Below are 22,860 nucleotides of genomic sequence, written 5' to 3'. Positions count from 1 at the left end.
CTGTCCCCAATCAAACACTCCCAGGACAGATACAGCACGGGGTTAGATACAGAGTAATGCTCCCTCTGCATTGTCCCCCATCAAACACTCCCGGGACAGGTACAGCATGGGGTTAGATACAGAGTAAAGCTCCCTCTACACTGTCCCCCCATCAAACACTCCCAGAACAGGTACAGCACGGAGTTAGATACAGAGTAAAGCTCCCTCTGCATTGTCCCCCATCAAACACTCCCAGGATAGGTACAGCACGGGGTTAGATACAGAGTAAAGCTCCCTCTACACTGTCCCCCCATCAAACACTGCCAGGACAGGTACAGCACGGGGTTAGATACAGAGTAAAGCTCCCTCTGCATTGTCCCCCATCAAACACTCCCAGGACAGGTACAGCACGGGGTTAGATACAGAGTAAAGCTCCCTCTACACTGTCCCCCATCAAACACTCCCAGGACAGGGACAGCACGGGGTTAGATACAGAGTAAAGCTCCCTCTACATTGTCCCCCCATCAAACACTCCCAGGACAGGTACAGCACGGGGTTAGATACAGAGTAAAGTTGTCCTTCTTGCATCCACTCACCAATGTCCTCCTGCTCTTCATGAGGGTGATGGTGGTGCCCTGTGTTGTGAGGTAAATCTTCTTCAGGTAGGTGACCCCCTGCTGACCTCTCTCCTCGTTCTTCCCTTCGATGGTGAACCAAGGTCCTGGCAGATCGATAAAGGTCAAAATGGGTCAACGATGCCAATGTGGGCATGGGCGCAGATAACTTGCTGGGACAGCAAGCAGTACAGGAGGCATAGGAACACAGGAAGAGGAGTGGGCCATTCAGCCCATCGAGCCTGCTCCTACACCCTCTCCATTTAAAGTTTTTTTTCACGTTTACTTATTTGTCTGTGTCACAAGTGGACTGACATTAACACTGCAATGAAGTTACTGTGAAAATCCCCTAGTCGCCACACTCCGGCACCAGTTCAGGTATCACTGAGGGAGAATTTAGCACGGCCAATCCACTTAACCTGCAGATCTTTGGACTCTAAGGGACAATTTATCATGGCCAATCCATCTAACTTGCACATCTTTGGACACTAAGGGACAATTTATCATGGCCAATCCATCTAACTTGCACGTCTTTGGACACTAAGGGACAATTTATCATGGCCAATCCATCTAACTTGCACATCTTTGGACACTAAGGGACAATTTATCATGGCCAATCCATCTAACTTGCACATCTTTGGACACTAAGGGACAATTTAGCATGGCCAATCCATCTAACTTGCACATCTTTGGACACTAAGGGACAATTTAGCATGGCCAATCCACCTAACCTGCACATCTTTGGACACTAAGGGGCAATTTAGCATGGCCAATCCACCTAACCTGCACATCTTTGGACACTAAGGGGCAATTTAGCATGGCCAATGCACCAATGCACCCTAACCAGCACATCTTTTGGACTGTGGGAGGAAACCGGAGCCCCCGGAGGAAACCCACGCGGGGAGAACACGCAGGTTCTGCTACAGACAGTGACCCGAGGCTGGGAATCGAACCCGGGTCCCTGGCGTCGTGAGGCGGCAGTGCCAACCACCGTGCCACCCGTACAAACCTCCTTCAGGCAGGCGGCCCCCCTGTACGGGGTTTTGCAGGGGTACAGTACAGGAGTGAGGGTCAGCGCTCGGGGTCAAAGGGGAAAGGTCAGTAAACTGGCTCCATACCTGTCCGATTCTCACACGACCTGGCCAACGTGTAGGTACAGGTGCCCATAAAGGACAGGGGTCGTCCGTCGAACGTGTTGTAGTGTGGATCACCCGAGATGTGACAGGATCCGGAACCTGGAGCGGGGGGCGGTGGTTGGGGTGAGGGGGAAGTGGGGGAAAGGGGTGATGAAAGGATACTGGAAGAAGTTAGCGACCTCAATATAATCTCTCTCTTTCGCTCTCTCTCCTGTTTCCTGGGAGACGTGAACTGGCGGCCAATACAGTTTGGCTGGCGGGAGCCTGACTCCGAGATGCGAACAAAGTCTCCCGTCCTTCCAAGATGGCCGACGCCAAGCCAGATGTAAACGGGGCTGCATGCCGCGTAGCTGATTGGTTGGGTCAAAGCCCCCTCCCCCTCCCCCCACTACACCCCCACCCCCCCCACCCGCCCCCCCACCCCTCCCAACATCTTGTGCCGACACAAACACCGAGGCTTCTGACTTTTCACGGACTCGTTTGGACATCCGATGGAATCTTTCTCGATTTGTTGGCTTGCGGGAATCAAGATAGCTTCAGGGAGCTGGCGCACTCTGGGGCCTTCCCTAAGTGAATCCGGTGAGCGATATCTTCGAATCCCGACCCGGTGCAGACCCAGAAGAGGCTGTTCAGCCCTTCAGGTCTGCACCAACTCTTTGACAGAGTATCTGAACTTCTCCCCCCACAGTAAGCCCATACATTTCCCATGGCCAATCCCCCTAACCTGCACATCTTTGGACATTAGGGGGCAATTTAGCATGGCCAATCCACCTAACCCGCACATCTTTGGACACCAAGGGGCAATTTAGCACGGCCAATCCACCTAACCTGCACATCTTTGGACACTAAGGGGCAATTTAGCACGGCCAATCCACCTAACCTGCACATCTTTGGACACTAAGGGGCAATTTAGCACGGCCAATCCACCCAACCTGCACATCTTTGGACACTAAGGGACAATTTAGCACGGCCAATCCACCCAACCTGCACATCTTTGGACACTAAGGGACAATTTAGCATGGCCAATCCCCCTAACCTGCACATCTTTGGACACCAAGGGGCAATTTAGCATGGCCAATCCACCTAACCCGCACATTTTTCGGATTGTGGGAGGAAGCTGGAGCTCCCGGAGGAAACCCATGGGGGAGAACGTGCAGACTCCACACAGACAGTGACCCGAGGCTGGGAACCGAACCCGGGACCCTGGCGCTGTGAGGCAGCAGTGCTAACCCACTGTGTCACCCCAATACACCATAAGAGGATCTTTCTCTCTCTCACTTTCTCTCTATCTCTCTTTGTCTCTGTCCCTCCCCCTCTCTCTCTGTCTCTCTCTCACTTTCTCTCTATCTCTCTTTGTCCCTGTCCCTCCCTCTCTCTCTCTCTGTCTCTCTCTCACTTTCTCTCTCTCTCTCTCTTTGTCCCTCTCCCTCCCTCTCTCTCTCTCTCTATCCCTCTCTCTCTCTGTCTCTCTCCCTCTCTCTGTCTCTCTCTCCCTTTCCATTCCTGTCTGTCTGTCTCTCTCTGTCCCTCTCTCTCTCTCCCTCACTCACTGTCTCTCTCTCTCTCTCTGCCCATGGCACTGCCATGAGAAATGGCTCCGCGGTTCTCTTACCCGTTGGGTGGCAGCCGTAGTTGCCATTGGTTAGGCCGCAATATTCCTTCTCTCCGCACCGCCAGTCTTTGCAGGTTGTGATGTTGTTGCCACGGCACCGGCACTTCAGCGAGCAAGAGGGCCCAAAGAACTCGGCCCCGGGCTGTTTGATCGGAGTCCAGAGAGAGAGAGAAAAGGTCTTAGTTAACCCTTGCTGTGCGCGAGATACAGAAACAGGCCTGAGGATCCTTCCCTGTGCGACAGTGTCCAATGTCGAGGTGATGGTTTGGACCCCCTTGGGTGTTGCAACAACACTGGAGGCCATTCAGCCCCTCAATCGCGCTTCTCCATCCAGTGAGATCATGTCTGATCTGTGGCCTAACTCCATCTCCCTGGTCTCTCCTTAACCATTGGGAAGTCAAAGCTCTCTCAATCTCAGATCAATTGGTTTAACATCAAAGTGGGCATTGGTCAAGATTCATCACTCATCCCTCTCTGAGGAAGGATGTCCTTGTATAGAGGGAGCGCAGCGAAGGTTTACCAGGCTGATCCCTGGGACGGCAGGTCTGTCATATGAGGAGAGACTAAATCGGTTAGGATTGTATTCACTGGAGTTTGGAAGAGTGAGAGGGGATCTCTCATCAAAACTTATAAAATTCTCACAGGGTAGATTCAGAAATCAAAGGTTATTTCTTAATTATTCAAGATAGAGAAACAAGAGTTAGCGGATTCTGAAAATCAAAACCGTTCTGGATGCTTCAAGGCTGCTAACAATTTATAGCAAGTATGCCTGAATTTGTTAACTGTATTTAAAGTGGGTTTGTGGTCTCGAGAAAGATTGTTGCTCAATTGGAACTGAAATTTAAAGTTTATTGATTAGTTCAGCTTATATTAACACTGCAATGAATTTACTGTGAAAATCCCCTAGTCGCCACACTCCGGCGCCTGTTCGGGTGACACTGAGGGAGAATTTAGCACGGCCAATGCACCCTAACCAGCACGTCTTTCAGGCTGTGGGAGGAAACCCATGCAGACACGGGGAGAACGTGCAGACTCCACACAGATAGTGACCCAAGCCGGGAATTGAACCTGGGTCCCTGGTGCTATGAGGCAGCAGTGTTAACCCACTGCGCCACCATGCCGCCCCAAGAATGTTCTCAATGGCGGGGGAGTGCAGAATTAGGGGATCATCATTTGAGGATAAGGGGTAAACCTTTTAGGACTGAGGTGAGGAGAAATTTCTTCACCCAGAGGGTGGTGAATGTGTGGAATTCACTCCCACAGAAAGTAGTTGAGGCCAAAACGTTGTGTGATTTCAAGAAGAAATTAGATACAGCTCTTGGGGGCTAAAGGAATCGAGGGATATGGGGGGAAGGGGGGGATCAGGATATTGAGAGGGCATTAGCTGTGAGGAGAGGTTGGAGAAACTCGGTTTGTTCTCACTGGAACGACGGAGGTTGAGGGGAGACCTGATAGAAGTCTACAAGATTATGAGGGGCATGGACAGAGTGGATAGTCAGAAGCTTTTTCCCCAGGGTGGAAGAATCAATTACTCGGGGGCACAGGTTTAAGGGGCGAGGTTTAAATGAGATGTACGAGGCAAGTTTTTTTACACAGAGGGTGGTGGGTGCCTGGAACTCGCTGCCGGGGGAGGGAGTGGAAGCAGATACGGTAGTGAGTTTTAAGGGGCGTCTGGACAAATACATGAATAGGATGGGAATGGAGGGATACGGTCCCCGGAAGGGTAGGGGGTTTTAGTTCAGTCGGGGCAGCATGGTCGGTGCAGGCTTGGAGGGCCGAAGGGCCTGTTCCTGTGCTGTAATTTTCTTTGTTCTTTTGAATTCGATGATCAGCCATGATCAAAATGAATGGCGGGGCAGACTCAATGGGCCGAATGGCCTCCTCCTGGTTCTAGTTGCTATGTGGCTATCGCTGAGGGCATTTAAGAATTAATCACATGACTGTGGGGTGAATGGCCAGTCGTGCCATCCGCGTGGGCTCACACTCTGAGAGGCCACTCGCTGGCACAAGCAATTCTTTCCGGAACTATCGAAGAAGCCCCGCCCCCTCATGACGGACAGCCGAGGATCATCCAATTGGCGCCTCCGTGATTGGCCACCTGACTGGACCAATGGCGGGATGGTGAGGGCAGGAGGTCAACATGACGGTGAACCCAACCGGATTTGGCAGGCCTGGCTTTCCTCGGAGAGAAAATCCAACCGGATTTGACAGGCCTGGCTTTCCTCAGAGAGAAAATCCAACCGGATTTGACAGGCCTGGCTTTCCTCAGAGAGAAAATCTAACCGGATTTGACAGGCCTGGCTTTCCTCGGAGAGAAAATCCAACTGGATTTGGCAGGCCTGGCTTTCCTCGGAGAGAAAATCCAACTGGATTTGACAGGCCTGGCTTCCCTCGGAGAAGTAGGCCCGAAGCCTGTGAGGGACCGACCGCGTGAGGTGAAAGGTCACCGAACGCGCCCAGAACGTACCTGGTGGTAAACACCTTCGTAGGAGCAGCCGCACCGGTCTTTGGGGACACACTGTTCCCCGCTCTGCACGAATCCGTCGTCGCACTGGCAACCCTCCAGGCAGGGCGCATCACAGGGCCGGGGTCGCAGGTCGAGGCAGCTTGCGGGGCAGCTTGGGCCGCACACTTGGTAGTGGCTGTTGGCTGGACAACGGAGAGCTGCGGCGAGAGACAGAGAGAGAAGTCAGTGACCAAAACTCAGACAAGGATCAGAAGTGGGAGCAGGAGGAGGCCATTGGGCCCCTCGGGCCTGCTGCACCATTTGATACGACCGTAGCATTGGTACTCACGGCAGAAGGTTTGGTTCCTCCAGGGTAGGATGGTGATGTTGTGTTGCTGGCAGGCGGTGATGTAGGTCTCGATGGCCTCACACAGCTGTGGCCTGGCCCCGTCCAGCTCACACATGTCGTACACACAGTCCCTGAAGAAGGCCTGGAGGAAGGGGCAGACACAACACGGGGAGGGTCACGTGTTTGCGTGTGCGTGCGCGCGTTTGCGTTTTCTCCCCCGGAAAGCGGCAGGAACGAGAGAACCTGTCCATCTCTGTCTTAAATACACTCAATGACCCGGTCTCCGCAGCCCTCTGTGGCAACAGATTCCACAGATTCACCCACACTCTGGCTCCTGCTCTGCCCAAGATCGCAAGGAACTATAAAAGGTCGTGAATGTAGCCCAATCCATCTCGCAAACCAGCCTCCCATCCATTGACTCTGTCTACACTCCCCGCTGCTTTGGGAAAAGCAGCCGGCATAATCAAGGACCTCCACGCACCCCGGACATTCTCTCTTCCACCTTCTTCCATCAGGAAAAAGATACAAAAGTCTGAGGTCATGTTCCAACCCACTCAGGAACAGCTTCTTCCCTGCTGCCGTCAGACTTTTGAATGGGCCTATCTTATAGAATCCTTACAGTGCAGAATGAGGCCATTCGGCCCATCGAGCCTGCACCAACAACAATCCCACCCAGGTCCTATCCCTGTAACCCCACATATTTACCCATCTAATCCCCCTGATGCTAAGGGGCAATTTAGCATGGCCAATCCACCTAACCTGCACACCTTTGGAATCTAAGGGGCAATTTAGCATGGCCAATCCACCTAACCCGCACATCTTTGGGCACTAAGGGGCAATTTAGCATGGCCAATCCACCTAACCTACACATCTTTGGACACTAAGGGGCAATTTAGCATGGCCAATCCACCTAACCTGCACATCTTTGGGCACTAAGGGACAATTTAGCATGGCCAATCCACCTAACCTGCACATTTTTGGACGCTAAGGGGCAATTTAGCATGGCCAATCCACCTAACCTGCACATCTTTGGGCACTAAGGGACAATTTAGCATGGCCAATCCACCTAACCTGCACATCTTTGGACACTAAGGGGCAATTTAGCATGGCCAATCCACCTAACCTACACATCTTTGGACACTAAGGGGCAATTTAGCATGGCCAATCCACCTAACCTGCACATCTTTGGACACTAAAGGGCAATGTAGCATAGCCAATCCACCTAACCTGCACATCTTTGGACACTAAAGGGCAATTTAGCACGGCCAATCCACCTAATGTACACATCTTTGGACACTAAAGGACAATTTAGCATGGCCAATCCACCTAACCCACACATCTTTGGACACTAAAGGGCAATTTAGCATGGTCAATCCACCTAACCTGCACATCTTTGGACACTAAGGGACAATTTAGCATGGCCAATCCACCTAACCTGCACATCTTTGGGCACTAAGGGACAATTTAGCACGGCCAATCCACCTAACCAGCACATCTTTGGGCACTAAGGGACAATTTAACACGGCCAATCCACCGAAGTAGTCTTACATTAACACCGCAATGAAGTTCCTGTGAAAATCCCCTAGTCGCCACACTCCCGGCGCCTGTTCGGGGAACACTGAGGGAGAATGTAGCTCCTAACCAGCATGTCTTTGGGACTGTGGGAGGAAACCGGAGCACCCGGAGGAAACCAACACAGACACGGGGAGAGCGTGCAGACTCCACACAGTCAGTGACCCAAGCCGGGAATCGAACCCGGGTCCCTGGCGCTGTGGGTTTCCTCCGGGTGCTCCGGAAATGAGCCCCACTCCACACCTCGGGATTGATGAGGCGCCTTTCTTGAGGGTATAAGATCAATGTCCCTCCAGCCTGGCCCCTGCGAACTCACCATGGGGTTAATTGTGAAGTGACAGTTGGCGAAGGGACCATACGTGTCCAATAGCATCCCGCAGTAGGAGGATCCTTCGTACTCCTCTCGCTCGTCCTCGGAACAGTTCGGCTTCTCCTCGGAGCCCGGTTTGGTGCAGCTGAAAGGGAAAAGAATTGTCCGTTGTGGGGTCAGGCTGCGGTTAAAATTTGTAAAGAATATCGCCCGCGCTGAATTCCCCCCCTCTCCATTCCCATTCCCTGTCGGAAGTCAACTTTTCAAACCCTCACCCGTCTCACGGAGGGAGAGTCTTGCACGGAAAGAGGCCTCACAACTACCAGGATAAAGTCCAACAGGTTTGTTTGGCAGCTCGAGCTTTCGGGGCACTGCTCCCTCACTCACCCGATGAAGGAGCAGCGCTCCGAAAACCCGTGTTACCAAATAAACCTGTTGGACTTTAACCTGCTGTTGTGAGACTTCTTACTGTGCCCACCCCAGTCCAACACCGGCATCTCCACCTCACAGAGAGTCTTGGCGTTGGACGGGTTAGTTTTGAGGTTATTGACTATATGTGGAGGGGGAGGGGGAGGGGCAGAGGAGGGGGAGGGGGAAAGCATGAGCAAGTCAAGCTTGTTCACATGTAGACCATTTTGTGAGGTGTAACTGTACATATATTGCCTGTAACTACAGTCCCAGTGTCGCTGTCTAACTGTACTTGTGTTTACTGTAACTACAGTCCCAGTGTCGCTGTCTAACTGTACTTGTGTTTACTGTAACTACAGTCCCAGTGTAGCTGTCTAACTGTACTTGTGTTTACTGTAACTACAGTCCCAATGTCGCTGTCTAACTGTACTTGTGTTTACTGTAACTACAGTCCCAATGTCGCTGTCTAACTGTACTTGTGTTTACTGTAACTACAGTCCCAGTGTAGCTGTCTAACTGTACTTGTGTTTACTGTAACTACAGTCCCAGTGTAGCTGTCTAACTGTACTTGTGTTTACTGTAACAACAGTCCCAGTGTAGCTGTCTAACTGTACTTGTGTTTACTGTAACTACAGTCCCAGTGTAGCTGTCTAACTGTACTTGTGTTTACTGTAACTACAGTCCCAATGTCTCTGTCTAACTGTACTTGTGTTTACTGTAACTACAGTCCCAGTGTCGCTGTCTAACTGTACTTGTGTTTACTGTAACTACAGTCCCAATGTCGCTGTCTAACTGTACTTGTGTTTACTGTAACTACAGTCCCAGTGTTGCTGTCTAACTGTACTTGTGTTTACTGTAACGACAGTCCCAGTGTCGCTGTCTAACTGTACTTGTGTTTACTGTAACTACAGTCCCAATGTCGCTGTCTAACTGTACTTGTGTTTACTGTAACTACAGTCCCAGTGTCTCTGTCTAACTGTACATATATTCCCAGTAACTACAGTCCCAGTGTCGCTGTCTAACTGTACTTGTGTTTACTGTAACTACAGTCCCAGTGTCTCTGTCTAACTGTACTTGTGTTTACTGTAACTACAGTCCCAATGTCTCTGTCTAACTGTATTTGTGTTTACTGTAACTACAGTCCCAGTGTCGCTGTCTAACTGTACTTGTGTTTACTGTAACTTCAGTCCCAGTGTCTCTGTCTAACTGTACTTGTGTTTACTGTAACTACAGTCCCAGTGTAGCTGTCTAACTGTACTTGTGTTTACTGTAACTACAGTCCCAGTGTCTCTGTCTAACTGTACTTGTGTTTACTGTAACTACAGTCCCAGTGTCGCTGTCTAACTGTACTTGTGTTTACTGTAACTACAGTCCCAGTGTAGCTGTCTAACTGTACTTGTGTTTACTGTAACTACAGTCCCAATGTCTCTGTCTAACTGTACTTGTGTTTACTGTAACTACAGTCCCAGTGTAGCTGTCTAACTGTACTGGTGTTTACTGTAACTACAGTCCCAATGTCTCTGTCTAACTGTACTTGTGTTTACTGTAACTACAGTCCCAGTGTAGCTGTCTAACTGTACTTGTGTTTACTGTAACTACAGTCCCAATGTCTCTGTCTAACTGTACTTGTGTTTACTGTAACTACAGTCCCAATGTCTCTGTCTAACTGTACTTGTGTTTACTGTAACTACAGTCCCAATGTCTCTGTCTAACTGTACTTGTGTTTACTGTAACTACAGTCCCAGTGTCTCTGTCTAACTGTACTTGTGTTTACTGTAACTACAGTCCCAATGTTGCTGTCTAACTGTACTTGTGTTTACTGTAACTACAGTCCCAATGTCTCTGTCTAACTGTACTTGTGTTTACTGTAACTACAGTCCCAATGTCTCTGTCTGACTGTACTTGTGTTTACTGTAACTACAGTCCCAATGTCTCTGTCTAACTGTACTTGTGTTTACTGTAACTACAGTCCCAATGTCTCTGTCTAACTGTACTTGTGTTTACTGTAACTACAGTCCCAATGTCTCTGTCTAACTGTACTTGTGTTTACTGTAACTACAGTCCCAATGTCTCTGTCTAACTGTACTTGTGTTTACTGTAACTACAGTCCGTGTAGCTGTCTAACTGTACTTGTGTTTCCTGTAACTACAGTCCCAGTGTAGCTGTCTAACTGTACTTGTGTTTACTGTAACTACAGTCCCAGTGTCTCTGTCTAACTGTACATATATTCCCAGTAACTACAGTCCCAGTGTCTCTGTCTAACTGTACTTGTGTTTACTGTAACTACAGTCCCAGTGTAGCTGTCTAACTGTACTTATGTTTACTGTAACTACAGTCCCAGTGTCTCTGTCTAACTGTATTTGTATTTACTGTAACTACAGTCCCAGTGTCTCTGTCTAACTGTACTTGTGTTTACTGTAACTACAGTCTCAGTGTCTCTGTCTAACTGTACTTGTGTTTACTGTAACTACAGTCCCAGTGTCTCTGTCTAACTGTTCTTGTGTTTCCTGTAACTACAGTTCCAGTGTAGCTGTCTAACTGTACTTCTGTTTACTGTAACAACAGTCCCAGTGTAGCTGTCTAACTGTACTTGTGTTTACTGTAACTACAGTCCCAATGTCTCTGTCTAACTGTACTTGTGTTTACTGTAACTACAGTCCCAATGTCTCTGTCTGACTGTACTTGTGTTTACTGTAACAACAGTCCCAGTGTAGCTGTCTAACTGTACTTGTGTTTACTGTAACTACAGTCCCAATGTCTCTGTCTAACTGTACTTGTGTTTACTGTAACTACAGTCCCAATGTCTCTGTCTGACTGTACTTGTGTTTACTGTAACTACAGTCCCAATGTCTCTGTCTAACTGTACTTGTGTTTACTGTAACTACAGTCCCAATGTCTCTGTCTAACTGTACTTGTGTTTACTGTAACTACAGTCCCAATGTCTCTGTCTAACTGTACTTGTGTTTACTGTAACTACAGTCCCAATGTCTCTGTCTAACTGTACTTGTGTTTACTGTAACTACAGTCCCAGTGTAGCTGTCTAACTGTACTTGTGTTTCCTGTAACTACAGTCCCAGTGTAGCTGTCTAACTGTACTTGTGTTTACTGTAACTACAGTCCCAGTGTCTCTGTCTAACTGTACATATATTCCCAGTAACTACAGTCCCAGTGTCTCTGTCTAACTGTACTTGTGTTTACTGTAACTACAGTCCCAGTGTAGCTGTCTAGCTGTACTTATGTTTACTGTAACTACAGTCCCAGTGTCTCTGTCTAACTGTATTTGTATTTACTGTAACTACAGTCCCAGTGTCTCTGTCTAACTGTACTTGTGTTTACTGTAACTACAGTCCCAGTGTCTCTGTCTAACTGTACTTGTGTTTACTGTAACTACAGTCCCAGTGTCTCTGTCTAACTGTACTTGTGTTTCCTGTAACTACAGTTCCAGTGTAGCTGTCTAACTGTACTTGTGTTTACTGTAACTACAGTCTCAGTGTCTCTGTCTAACTGTACTTGTGTTTACTGTAACTACAGTCCCAGTGTCTCTGTCTAACTGTACTTGTGTTTACTGTAACTACAGTCTCAGTGTCTCTGTCTAACTGTACTTGTGTTTACTGTAACTACAGTCCCAGTGTCTCTGTCTAACTGTACTTGTGTTTACTGTAACTACAGTCTCAGTGTCTCTGTCTAACTGTACTTGTGTTTACTGTAACTACAGTCCCAGTGTCTCTGTCTAACTGTTCTTGTGTTTCCTGTAACTACAGTTCCAGTGTAGCTGTCTAACTGTACTTCTGTTTACTGTAACAACAGTCCCAGTGTAGCTGTCTAACTGTACTTGTGTTTACTGTAACAACAGTCCCAGTGTCTCTGTCTAACTGTACTTGTGTTTACTGTAACTACAGTCCCAGTGTAGCTGTCTAACTGTACTTGTGTTTACTGTAACTACAGTCCCAGTGTCTCTGTCTAACTGTACTTGTGTTTCCTGTAACTACAGTTCCAGTGTCGCTGTCTAACTGTACTTGTGTTTCCTGTAACTACAGTCCCAATGTCGCTGTCTAACTGTACTTGTGTTTCCTGTAACTACAGTTCCAGTGTAGCTGTCTAACTGTACTTGTGTTTACTGTAACTACAGTCCCAGTGTCTCTGTCTAACTGTACTTGTGTTTACTGTAACGACAGTCCCAGTGTCTCTGTCTAACTGTACTTGTGTTTACTGTAACTACAGTCCCAGTGTAGTTGTCTAACTCTACTTTTGTTGCTGTAGCTACATCCGAGTGTAGCTGCCTGTCTAACTGTACTTGTGTTTCCTGTAGCCACAGACCCAATGTAGCTTTCTAACTGTATGTGTGTTCCCTGTAACTATAGTCTAAGCATAGCTGTCTAATTGCACTTGTGTTCACTGTAATTACAGTCCATATTAAAATGCCTGGCCAACTCCCCCCTTATTTGATGTGAATCAGGTGTAGGGGCTGCCTGTACATCGATACCTGTGTACACTCGAACTGGAGCCAGAAAGCAGTGGCCTCCCTCTACACCTGTAACTGTGTATCTTGGAATGATAATCAGAATTCATGGACCTGCTTGTCTCCTTGTTCCTGTGCGGGTTGTAACTACAGTCAGGGTGAATCAGCCTGTATTAATAACTAATTGCAATCACAGTCAGAAAAAGTTTCTCCAAGGATATCTCCTGGCTGGACAGATACAATATGGGGGCAGCGAGAGAATGCGCCAATAGTGGAACCCTGGGACCCTCAGCAACTGGGCGGCACGGTGGCACAGTGGGTTAGCGCTGCTGCCTCACAGCGCCAGGGACCTGGGTTCGATTCCCGGTCTTGGGTCACTGTCTGTGTGGAGTCTGCATGTTCTCCCCGTGTCTGCGTGGGTTTCCTCCGGGTGCTCCGGTTTCCTCCCACAGTCCAAAGATGTGCGGGTTAGGGGGATTGGCCGTGCTAAATTGCCCCTTAGTGTCCCATGATGTGGAGGTTGAGTGGATTGGCCATGCTAAATTGCCCCTTAGTGTCCCATGATGTGGAGGTTGAGTGGATTGGCCGTGCTAAATTGTCCCTTAGTGTCCAAAGATGTGCAGGTTAGGTGGATTGGCCATGCTAAATTGTCCCTTAGTGTCCAAAGATGTGCAGGTTAGGTGGATTGGCTATGCTAAATTGTCCCTTAGTGTCCAAAGATAGGCAGGTTAGGTGGATTGGCCATGTTAAATTGTCCCTTAGTGTCCAAAGATGTGCAGGTTAGGTGGATTGGCCGTGCTAAATTGCCTCTTAGTGTCCAAAGATGTGCAGGTTAGGTGGATTGGCCATGCTAAATTGTCCCTTAGTGTCCAAAGATAGGCAGGTTATGTGGATTGGCCGTGCTAAATTGCCCCTTAGTGTCCAAAGATGTGCAGGTTATGTGGATTGGCCGTGCTAAATTGCCCCTTAGTGTCCAAAGATGTGTAGGTTAGGTGGATTGGCCGTGCTAAATTGCCCCTTAGTGTCCAAAGATGTGCAGGTTAGATGGATTGGCCGTGCTAAATTGCCCCTTAGTGTCCAAAGATGTGCAGGTTAGGTGGATTGGCCGTGCTAAATTGCCCCTTAATGCCAGGTGGACTAGTTCGGGTGAATGCATGGGGTGATGGGGATAGGGGCTGGGTGGGATTGTGGTCGGTGCAGGCTCGATGGGCTGAATGGCCTCCTTCTGCACTGTAGGGATTCTATGAAGTGGATTCAGTTGTTGAAACAGGACCCGGATGGAAGGCTGCTCCCATTGCCATTGAACCCCCGGGCAGCACACGTTCCGAACCTGACCAAGGAGGAGATGGGTTCAACATCTGGACAGCGCCTTACTTGTCATCCACGTTCCAGCTGTTCCCAAAGTCGACGACTCCGTGCACGATCTGTCCCTCCGGAGTCCGGAAGTCATCGCCGGGAATTCTGTTGTAGTCGCCGCACAGGCCACAGGTCTGGCCGGCGTAGCTGGGAACAGAGAAACCAGGCGTTCGGGGTCAGCAAGACTCCAACGTAATGGAGAACATGCAGAATAATATACACCACACCCCCTCACTGTAACACTTATATACCCCACACCCCCCTCACTGTAACACTTATATACCCCACACCCCCTCACTGTAACACTTATATACCCCACACCCCCTCACTGTGACACTTATATACCCCACACCCCCCTCACTGTAACACTTATATACCCCACACCCCCTCACTGTAACACTTATATACCCCACACCCCCTCACTGTAACACTCTCTGATATACCCCACACCCCCTCACTGTAACACTTATATACCCCACACCCCCTCACTGTGACACTTATATACCCCACACCCCCCTCACTGTAACACTTATATACCCCACACCCCCTCACTGTAACACTTATATACCCCACACCCCCTCACTGTAACACTTATATACACCACACCCCCTCACTGTAACACTTATATACCCCACACCCCCTCACTGTAACACTTATAAACGCCACACCCCCTCACTGTAACACTTATATACCCCACACCCCCTCACTGTAACACTTATATACCCCACACCCCCTCACTGTAACACTCTCTGATATACCCCACACCCCCTCATTGTAACACTTATATAACCCACACCCCCTCACTGTAACACTTATATACCCCACACACCCTCACTGTAACACTCTCTGATATACCCCACACCCCCTCATTGTAACACTTATATAACCCACACCCCCTCACTGTAACACTGATATACCCCACACCCCCTCACTGTAACACTCTCTGATATACCCCACACCCCCTCATTGTAACACTTATATAACCCACACCCCCTCACTGTAACACTGATATACCCCACACCCCCTCACTGTAACACTCTCTGATATACCCCACACCCCCTCACTGTAACAAATATATACCCCACACCCCCTCACTGTAACACTCTGATATACCCCACACCCCCTCACTGTAACACTTATATAACCCACACCCCCTCACTGTAACACTTATATACCCCACACCCCCTCACTGTAACACTCTCTGATATACCCCACACCCCCTCACTGTAACACTCTCTGATATACCCCACACCCCCTGACTGTAACACTCTCTGATATACCCCACACCCCTCAATGTAACACTCTCTGATATACCCCACACCCCCCTCACTGTAACACTCTCTGATATACCCCACACCCCCTGACTGTAACACTCTCTGATATACCCCACACCCCCTCACTGTAACACTCTCTGATATACTCCACACCCCCTCACTGTAACACTCTCTGATATACCCCACACCCCCTCACTGTAACACTCTCTGATACATCCCACACCCCCTCACTGTAACGCTCTGATATACCCCACACCCCCTCACTGTAACACTCTCTGATATACCCCACACCCCCTCACTGTAACACTCTGATATAGCCCACACCCCCTCACTCTAACACTCTCTGATATACCCCACACCCCTCACTGTAACACTCTCTGATATTCCCCACATCCCTCACTGTAACACTCTCTGATATACCCCACACCCCCCTCACTGTAACACTCTCTGATATACCGCACACCCCCTCACTGTAACACTCTCTGATATACCCCACACCCCCTCACTGTAACACTCTCTGATATCCACCACACCCCCTCACTGTAACACTCTCTGATATACCCCACACCCCCTCACTGTAACACTCTCTGATATACCCCACACCCCCTCACTGTAACACTCTCTGATATCCCCCACACCCCCTCACTGTAACACTCTCTGATATACCCCACACCCCCTCACTGTAACACTCTCTGATAAACCCCTCACCCCCTCACTGTAACACTCTCTGATATCCCCCACACCCCCTCACTGTAACACTCTCTGATATACCCCACACCCCCTCACTGTAACACTCTCTGATATACCCCACACCCCCTCACTGTAACACTCTCTGATATACCTCACACCCCCTCACTGTAACACACTCTGATATACCCCTCACCCCCTCACTGTAACACTCTCTGATATACCCCACACCCCCTCACTGTAACACTCTCTGATATACCCCACACCCCCTCACTGTAACACTCTCTGATATACCCCACACCCCCTCACTGTAACACTCTCTGATATACCCCACACTCCCTCACTGTAACACTCTCTGATATACCCCACACCCCCTCACTGTAACACTCTCTGATATACCCCACACCCCCTCACTGTAACACTCTCTGATATACCCCACACCCCCTCACTGTAACACTCTCTGATATACCCCACACCCCCTCACTGTAACACCCTCTGATATACCCCACACCCCCGTCACTGTAACACTCTCTGATATACCCCACACCCCCTCACTGTAACACCCTCTGATATCCCCCACACCCCCTCACTGTAACACTCTCTGATATCCCCCTCACCCCCTCACTGTAACACTCTCTGATATCCCCCACACCCCCTCACTGTAACACTCTCTGATAAACCCCTCACCCCCTCACTGTAACACTCTCTGATATCCCCCACACCCCCTCACTGTAACACTCTCTGATATCCCCCACACCCCCTCACTGTAACAACCTCTGATAAACCCCTCACCCCCTCACTGTAACACTCTCTGATATCCCCCACACCCCCTCACTGTAACACTCTCTGATAAACCCCTCACCCCCTCACTGTAACACTCTCTGATATCCCCCACACCCCCTCACTGTAACACTCTCTGATATACCCCACACCCCCTCACTGTAACACTCTCTGATATACCCCTCACCCCCTCACTGTAACACTCTCTGATATACCCCACACCCCCTCACTGTAACACTCTCTGATATACTCCACACCCCCTCACTGTAACACTCTCTGATATACCCCACACCCCCTCACTGTAACACTCTCTGATAGACCCCACACCCCCTCACTGTAACACCCTCTGATATACCCCACACCCCCTCACTGTAACACTCTCTGATATACCCCACACCCCCTCACAGTAACACTCTCTGATATCCCCCACACCCCCTCACTGTAACACTCTCTGATATACCCCACACCCCCTCACTGTAACACTCTGATATACCACACACCCCCTCACTCTAACACTCTCTGATATACCCCACACCCCCCCACTGTAACACTCTCTGATATACCCCACAGTCCCTCACTGTAACACTCTCTGATATACCCCACTCCCCTTCACTGTAACACTCTCTGATACACCCCACACCCCCTCACTGTAACACTCTCTGATATACCCCACACCCTCTCACTGTAACACTCTCTGATATACCCCACACCCTCTCACTGTAACACTCTCTGATATACCCCACACCCCCTCACTGTAACACTCTCTGATATACCCCACACCCCCTCACTGTAACACTCTCTGATATACCCCACAGTCCCTCACTGTAACACTCTCTGATATACCCCACACCCCCTCACTGTAACACTCTCTGATATACCCCACACCCTCTCACTGTAACACTCTCTGATATACCCCACACCCCCTCACTGTAACACTCTCTGATATACCCCACACCCCCTCACTGTAACACTCTCTGATATACCCCACAGTCCCTCACTGTAACACTCTCTGATATACCCCACACCCCCTCACTGTAACACTCTCTGATATACCCCACACCCCCTCACTGTAACTCTCTCTGATATACCCCACACCCTCTCACTGTAACACTCTCTGATATACCCCACACCCCCTCACTGTAACACTCTCTGATATACCCCACACCCCCTCACTGTAACACTCTCTGATATACCCCACACCCCCTCACTGTAACACTCTCTGATATACCCCACACCCCCTCACTGTAACACTCTCTGATATACCCCACACCCCCTCACTGTAACACTCTCTGATATACCCCACACCCCCTCAGTGTAACACTCTCTGATATACCCCACACCCCCTCACTGTAACACTCTCTGATATACCCCACACCCCCTCACTGTAACACTCTCTGATATACCCCACACCCCCTCATTGTAACACTCTCTGATATACCCCACACCCCTCACTGTAACACTCTCTGATACATCCCACACCCCCTCACTGTAACACTCTCTGATATACCCCACACCCCCTCACTGTAACTCTCTCTGATATACCCCACACCCTCTCACTGTAACACTCTCTGATATACCCCACACCCCCTCACTGTAACACTCTCTGATATACCCCACACCCCCTCATTGTAACACTCTCTGATATACCCCACACCCCCTCACTGTAACACTCTCTGATATACCCCACACCCCCTCACTGTAACACTCTCTGATATACCCCACACCCCCTCACTGTAACACTCTCTGATATACCCCACACCCCCTCACTGTAACACTCTCTGATATACCCCACACCCCCTCACTGTAACACTCTCTGATATCCCCCACACCCCCTCACTGTAACACTCTCTGATATACCCCACACCCCCTCACAGTAACACTCTCTGATATCCCCCACACCCCCTCACTGTAACACTCTCTGATATACCCCACACCCCCTCACAGTAACACTCTCTGATATACCCCACACCCCCTCACTGTAACACTCTGATATACCACACACCCCCTCACTCTAACACTCTCTGATATACCCCACACCCCCCCACTGTAACACTCTCTGATATACCCCACAGTCCCTCACTGTAACACTCTCTGATATACCCCACTCCCCTTCACTGTAACACTCTCTGATACACCCCTCACCCCCTCACTGTAACACTCTCTGATATACCCCACACCCCCTCACTGTAACACTCTCTGATATACCCCACACCCCCTCACTGTAACTCTCTCTGATATACCCCACACCCTCTCACTGTAACACTCTCTGATATACCCCACACCCCCTCACTGTAACACTCTCTGATATACCCCACACCCCCTCACTGTAACACTCTCTGATATACCCCACACCCCCTCACTGTAACACTCTCTGATATACCCCACACCCCCTCACTGTAACACTCTCTGATATACCCCACACCCCCTCACTGTAACACTCTCTGATATACCCCACACCCCCTCACTGTAACACTCTCTGATATACCCCACACCCCCTCACTGTAACACTCTCTGATATACCCCACACCCCCTCACTGTAACACTCTCTGATATACCCCACACCCCCTCATTGTAACACTCTCTGATATACCCCACACCCCTCACTGTAACACTCTCTGATACATCCCACACCCCCTCACTGTAACACTCTCTGATATACCCCACACCCCCTCACTGTAACTCTCTCTGATATACCCCACACCCTCTCACTGTAACACTCTCTGATATACCCCACACCCCCTCACTGTAACACTCTCTGATATACCCCACACCCCCTCATTGTAACACTCTCTGATATACCCCACACCCCCTCACTGTAACACTCTCTGATATACCCCACACCCCCTCACTGTAACACTCTCTGATATACCCCACACCCCCTCACTGTAACACTCTCTGATATACCCCACACCCCCTCACTGTAACACTCTCTGATATACCCCACACCCCCTCACTGTAACACTCTCTGATATCCCCCACACCCCCTCACTGTAACACTCTCTGATATACCCCACACCCCCTCACAGTAACACTCTCTGATATCCCCCACACCCCCTCACTGTAACACTCTCTGATATACCCCACACCCCCTCACAGTAACACTCTCTGATATCCCCCACACCCCCTCACTGTAACACTCTCTGATATACCCCACACCCCTCACTGTAACACTCTCTGATATACCCCACACCCCCTCACTGTAACACTCTCTGATATACCCCACACCCCCTCACTGTAACACTCTCTGATATACCCCACACCCCCTCACTGTAACACTCTCTGATATACTCCACACCCCCTCACTGTAACACTCTGATATACCACACACCCCCTCACTCTAACACTCTCTGATATACCCCACACCCCCTCACTGTAACACTCTCTGATACACCCCACACCCCCTCACTGTAACACTCTCTGATATACCCCACACCCTCTCACTGTAACACTCTCTGATATACCCCACACCCTCTCACTGTAACACTCTCTGATATACTCCACACCCCCCTCACTGTAACACTCTCTGATATACCCCACACCCCCTCACTGTAACACTCTCTGATATACCCCACACCCCCTCACTGTAACACTCTCTGATATACCCCACACCCCCTCACTGTAACACTCTCTGATATACCCCACACCCCTCACTGTTACACTTTCTGAAATACCCCATACCACTCTATGCAATCTATGAATGGTATGCTTTGTCTGTATAGCGCGCAAGAAAAAATACTTTTCACTGTATCCCAATACATGTGACAATCATAAATCAAATACAATCAAATCCAAATTCACATCAGATCAAATCAAAATCAATTCAAATGAAATTGAATCAAATTAAAATCAAAACTAGAACCAAAATCAAAACCAAAATCAAATAAAACAAATCAAATCAACTTGAATCGAATAAAATCAAATCAAATCAATCCAAAATCAAATCAAATCAAATCAGTTATTGATTGGCACCCACTGGGGCCTGGATTTGAAGTTATCCTTCCTTTAATTCCACTTACTCGCTTTGAACTTTGACCTCCGCGTGATGGCGGCCATCGTATCTCACTGTCAGGCCGAAGCCTGTTTCTATGGTGACGTGTCTGCCTGAGAGGCTGACTGAGAGTCCATTGTGGGGTTCAATGGGAATGTTCACTGTCTTTCCATCAACCTGAGGCAAACACAGAATCCGCGGTTAGCTCGTAACGGGACGGTCACCCAGCACTTCACCACACGCACCGGCCTTGCCAGCCCTGACTTCTGTGACACTACCACTTGTCCACGAGAACCCTGCTCTTAAAGTCCAAACTACAGCGAGCATCAAACGCCCTCGGTTCACTCTGAAACTGCTCCTGCTCTCCTCAGCAATTTTGAACATGGTCTCCAGGGAGAACAGCTCCAACTTAGAATCCCAACAGTGCAGAAAGAGGCCATTCAGCCCATCAAATCTGCACCCACTCCGCAGCATAGCATCTCACCCAGGCCCTATTCTTATAACCCTTCGAATGTATCATGGCCAATCCACCTAATTTACACACCTTTGGACACTAAGGGGTAATTTAACACGGCCAATCCACCTAACCTACACATCTTTGGACACTAAGGGGCAATTTAGCATGGCCAATCCACCTAACCTGCACATCTTTGGACACTAAGGGGCAATTTAGCATGGCCAATCCACCTAACCCGCACATCTTTGGACACTAAGGGACAATTTAGCATGGCCAATCCACCTAACCCGCACATCTTTGGACACTAAGGGACAATTTAGCATGGCCAATCCACCTAACCCGCACATCTTTGGACACTAAGGGGCAATTTAGCATGGCCAATCCACCTAACCTGCACATCTTTGGACACTAAGGGGCAATTTAGCATGGCCAATCCACCTAACCCGCACATCTTTGGACACTAAGGGACAATTTAGCATGGCCAATCCACCTAACCTACACATCTTTGGACACTAAGGGGCAATTTAGCACTAATATATATATTATATAATCCTGTATCTTCTGGTCTTATCCACCCTTCAGTTCGATCAAGGCCAATCTCCATCTCAACCCCTTAACTCCCGAACCACCCCCCCATCCCCTTACCCAACCTCAACCCATCGATTGGGCTTTGGACTGTTTCGAGGGACCCCGGCCATGCATGGGGGGGAGGAGGGTGAGCGTAATGTCCTCCCCCTGCTCTCCCCATTCCACTCCTCCCCCCGCCTCCCGCCACAACCCTCCTCCCCCTCCGTCTCTCACCTGAACGACTCTGTCCCTGAGCACCGAAACGGTGAGGTTGTAGACCCTGACGTGGATGGCTCGGACATAAGACACGGCGGTGTGCCCGTGGCGATGCCCGTTGGTGGCGAAGACGGCGAAGGGGGTGCGGCTGGAGTTACAGGTCTTGGCCAGCACGTAGGTGCAGTTCCCTTGGAAGGTGAACTTTCTCTTGTCGAAGGAGGTGTAATGGGGATCCCCGGAGGCAGTGCAGGTGGACGAACCTGTGGAGAGGTCAATGGAGAGCGGGGGAACGGGGGGGGAGGGAGGTGGGGAGAAGATGAGTCATTCCCACAATTCCAATCTCTGATGAGTCATTCCCACAATTCCAATCTCTGATGGTCAATGTTAAACCCGGCGCGGAATTCTTTACCTTTGGGGTAACACCCCCGCACTCCGCCCTCGTGGCCACAGTACTCATCTGGAGCACAGCTGGTATCGGTACACTGGACATTGTTGCTGGAGAGACACTTACACACCTGGCTACAGGCCTGGGACCAGATCACCTCACCGGGCTGGAAGCACAGAGAGAGAGAGAGAGAGACTCACGTTAGGACTGCTCCGCACAGGACAAATCAGAAAGGTCCATTGGACACGGATAAGGCCCATTGCCA

At 49.6% G+C, this 22,860-nt stretch overlaps 1 protein-coding gene across 1 annotated transcript in view; it reads right to left on the bottom strand.

Moving 5' to 3' along the window:
* LOC144487293 (IgGFc-binding protein-like) overlaps positions 1 to 22,860 on the bottom strand; it is a gene marked incomplete at its 3' end in the record, with an annotated part of 192,889 nt that overhangs the window by 13,512 nt on the left and 156,517 nt on the right. The window contains exons 95-104 of the mRNA XM_078205374.1: positions 22,620 to 22,761; positions 22,229 to 22,470; positions 20,999 to 21,147; positions 14,260 to 14,388; positions 8,025 to 8,163; positions 6,137 to 6,278; positions 5,809 to 6,005; positions 3,342 to 3,483; positions 1,712 to 1,828; positions 576 to 700 (exon numbers count right to left, since the gene is read on the bottom strand). Of these exons, the coding sequence (XP_078061500.1) occupies positions 576 to 700; positions 1,712 to 1,828; positions 3,342 to 3,483; positions 5,809 to 6,005; positions 6,137 to 6,278; positions 8,025 to 8,163; positions 14,260 to 14,388; positions 20,999 to 21,147; positions 22,229 to 22,470; positions 22,620 to 22,761 (1,524 nt within the window). The remainder of the gene's footprint in view (positions 1 to 575; positions 701 to 1,711; positions 1,829 to 3,341; positions 3,484 to 5,808; positions 6,006 to 6,136; positions 6,279 to 8,024; positions 8,164 to 14,259; positions 14,389 to 20,998; positions 21,148 to 22,228; positions 22,471 to 22,619; positions 22,762 to 22,860) is intronic.

Source organism: Mustelus asterias, unplaced genomic scaffold (genome assembly GCF_964213995.1).
Source record: "Mustelus asterias unplaced genomic scaffold, sMusAst1.hap1.1 HAP1_SCAFFOLD_707, whole genome shotgun sequence".
Lineage (NCBI taxonomy): Eukaryota > Metazoa > Chordata > Chondrichthyes > Carcharhiniformes > Triakidae > Mustelus > Mustelus asterias.
This window is presented reverse-complemented; position numbering and strand designations above follow the sequence as displayed.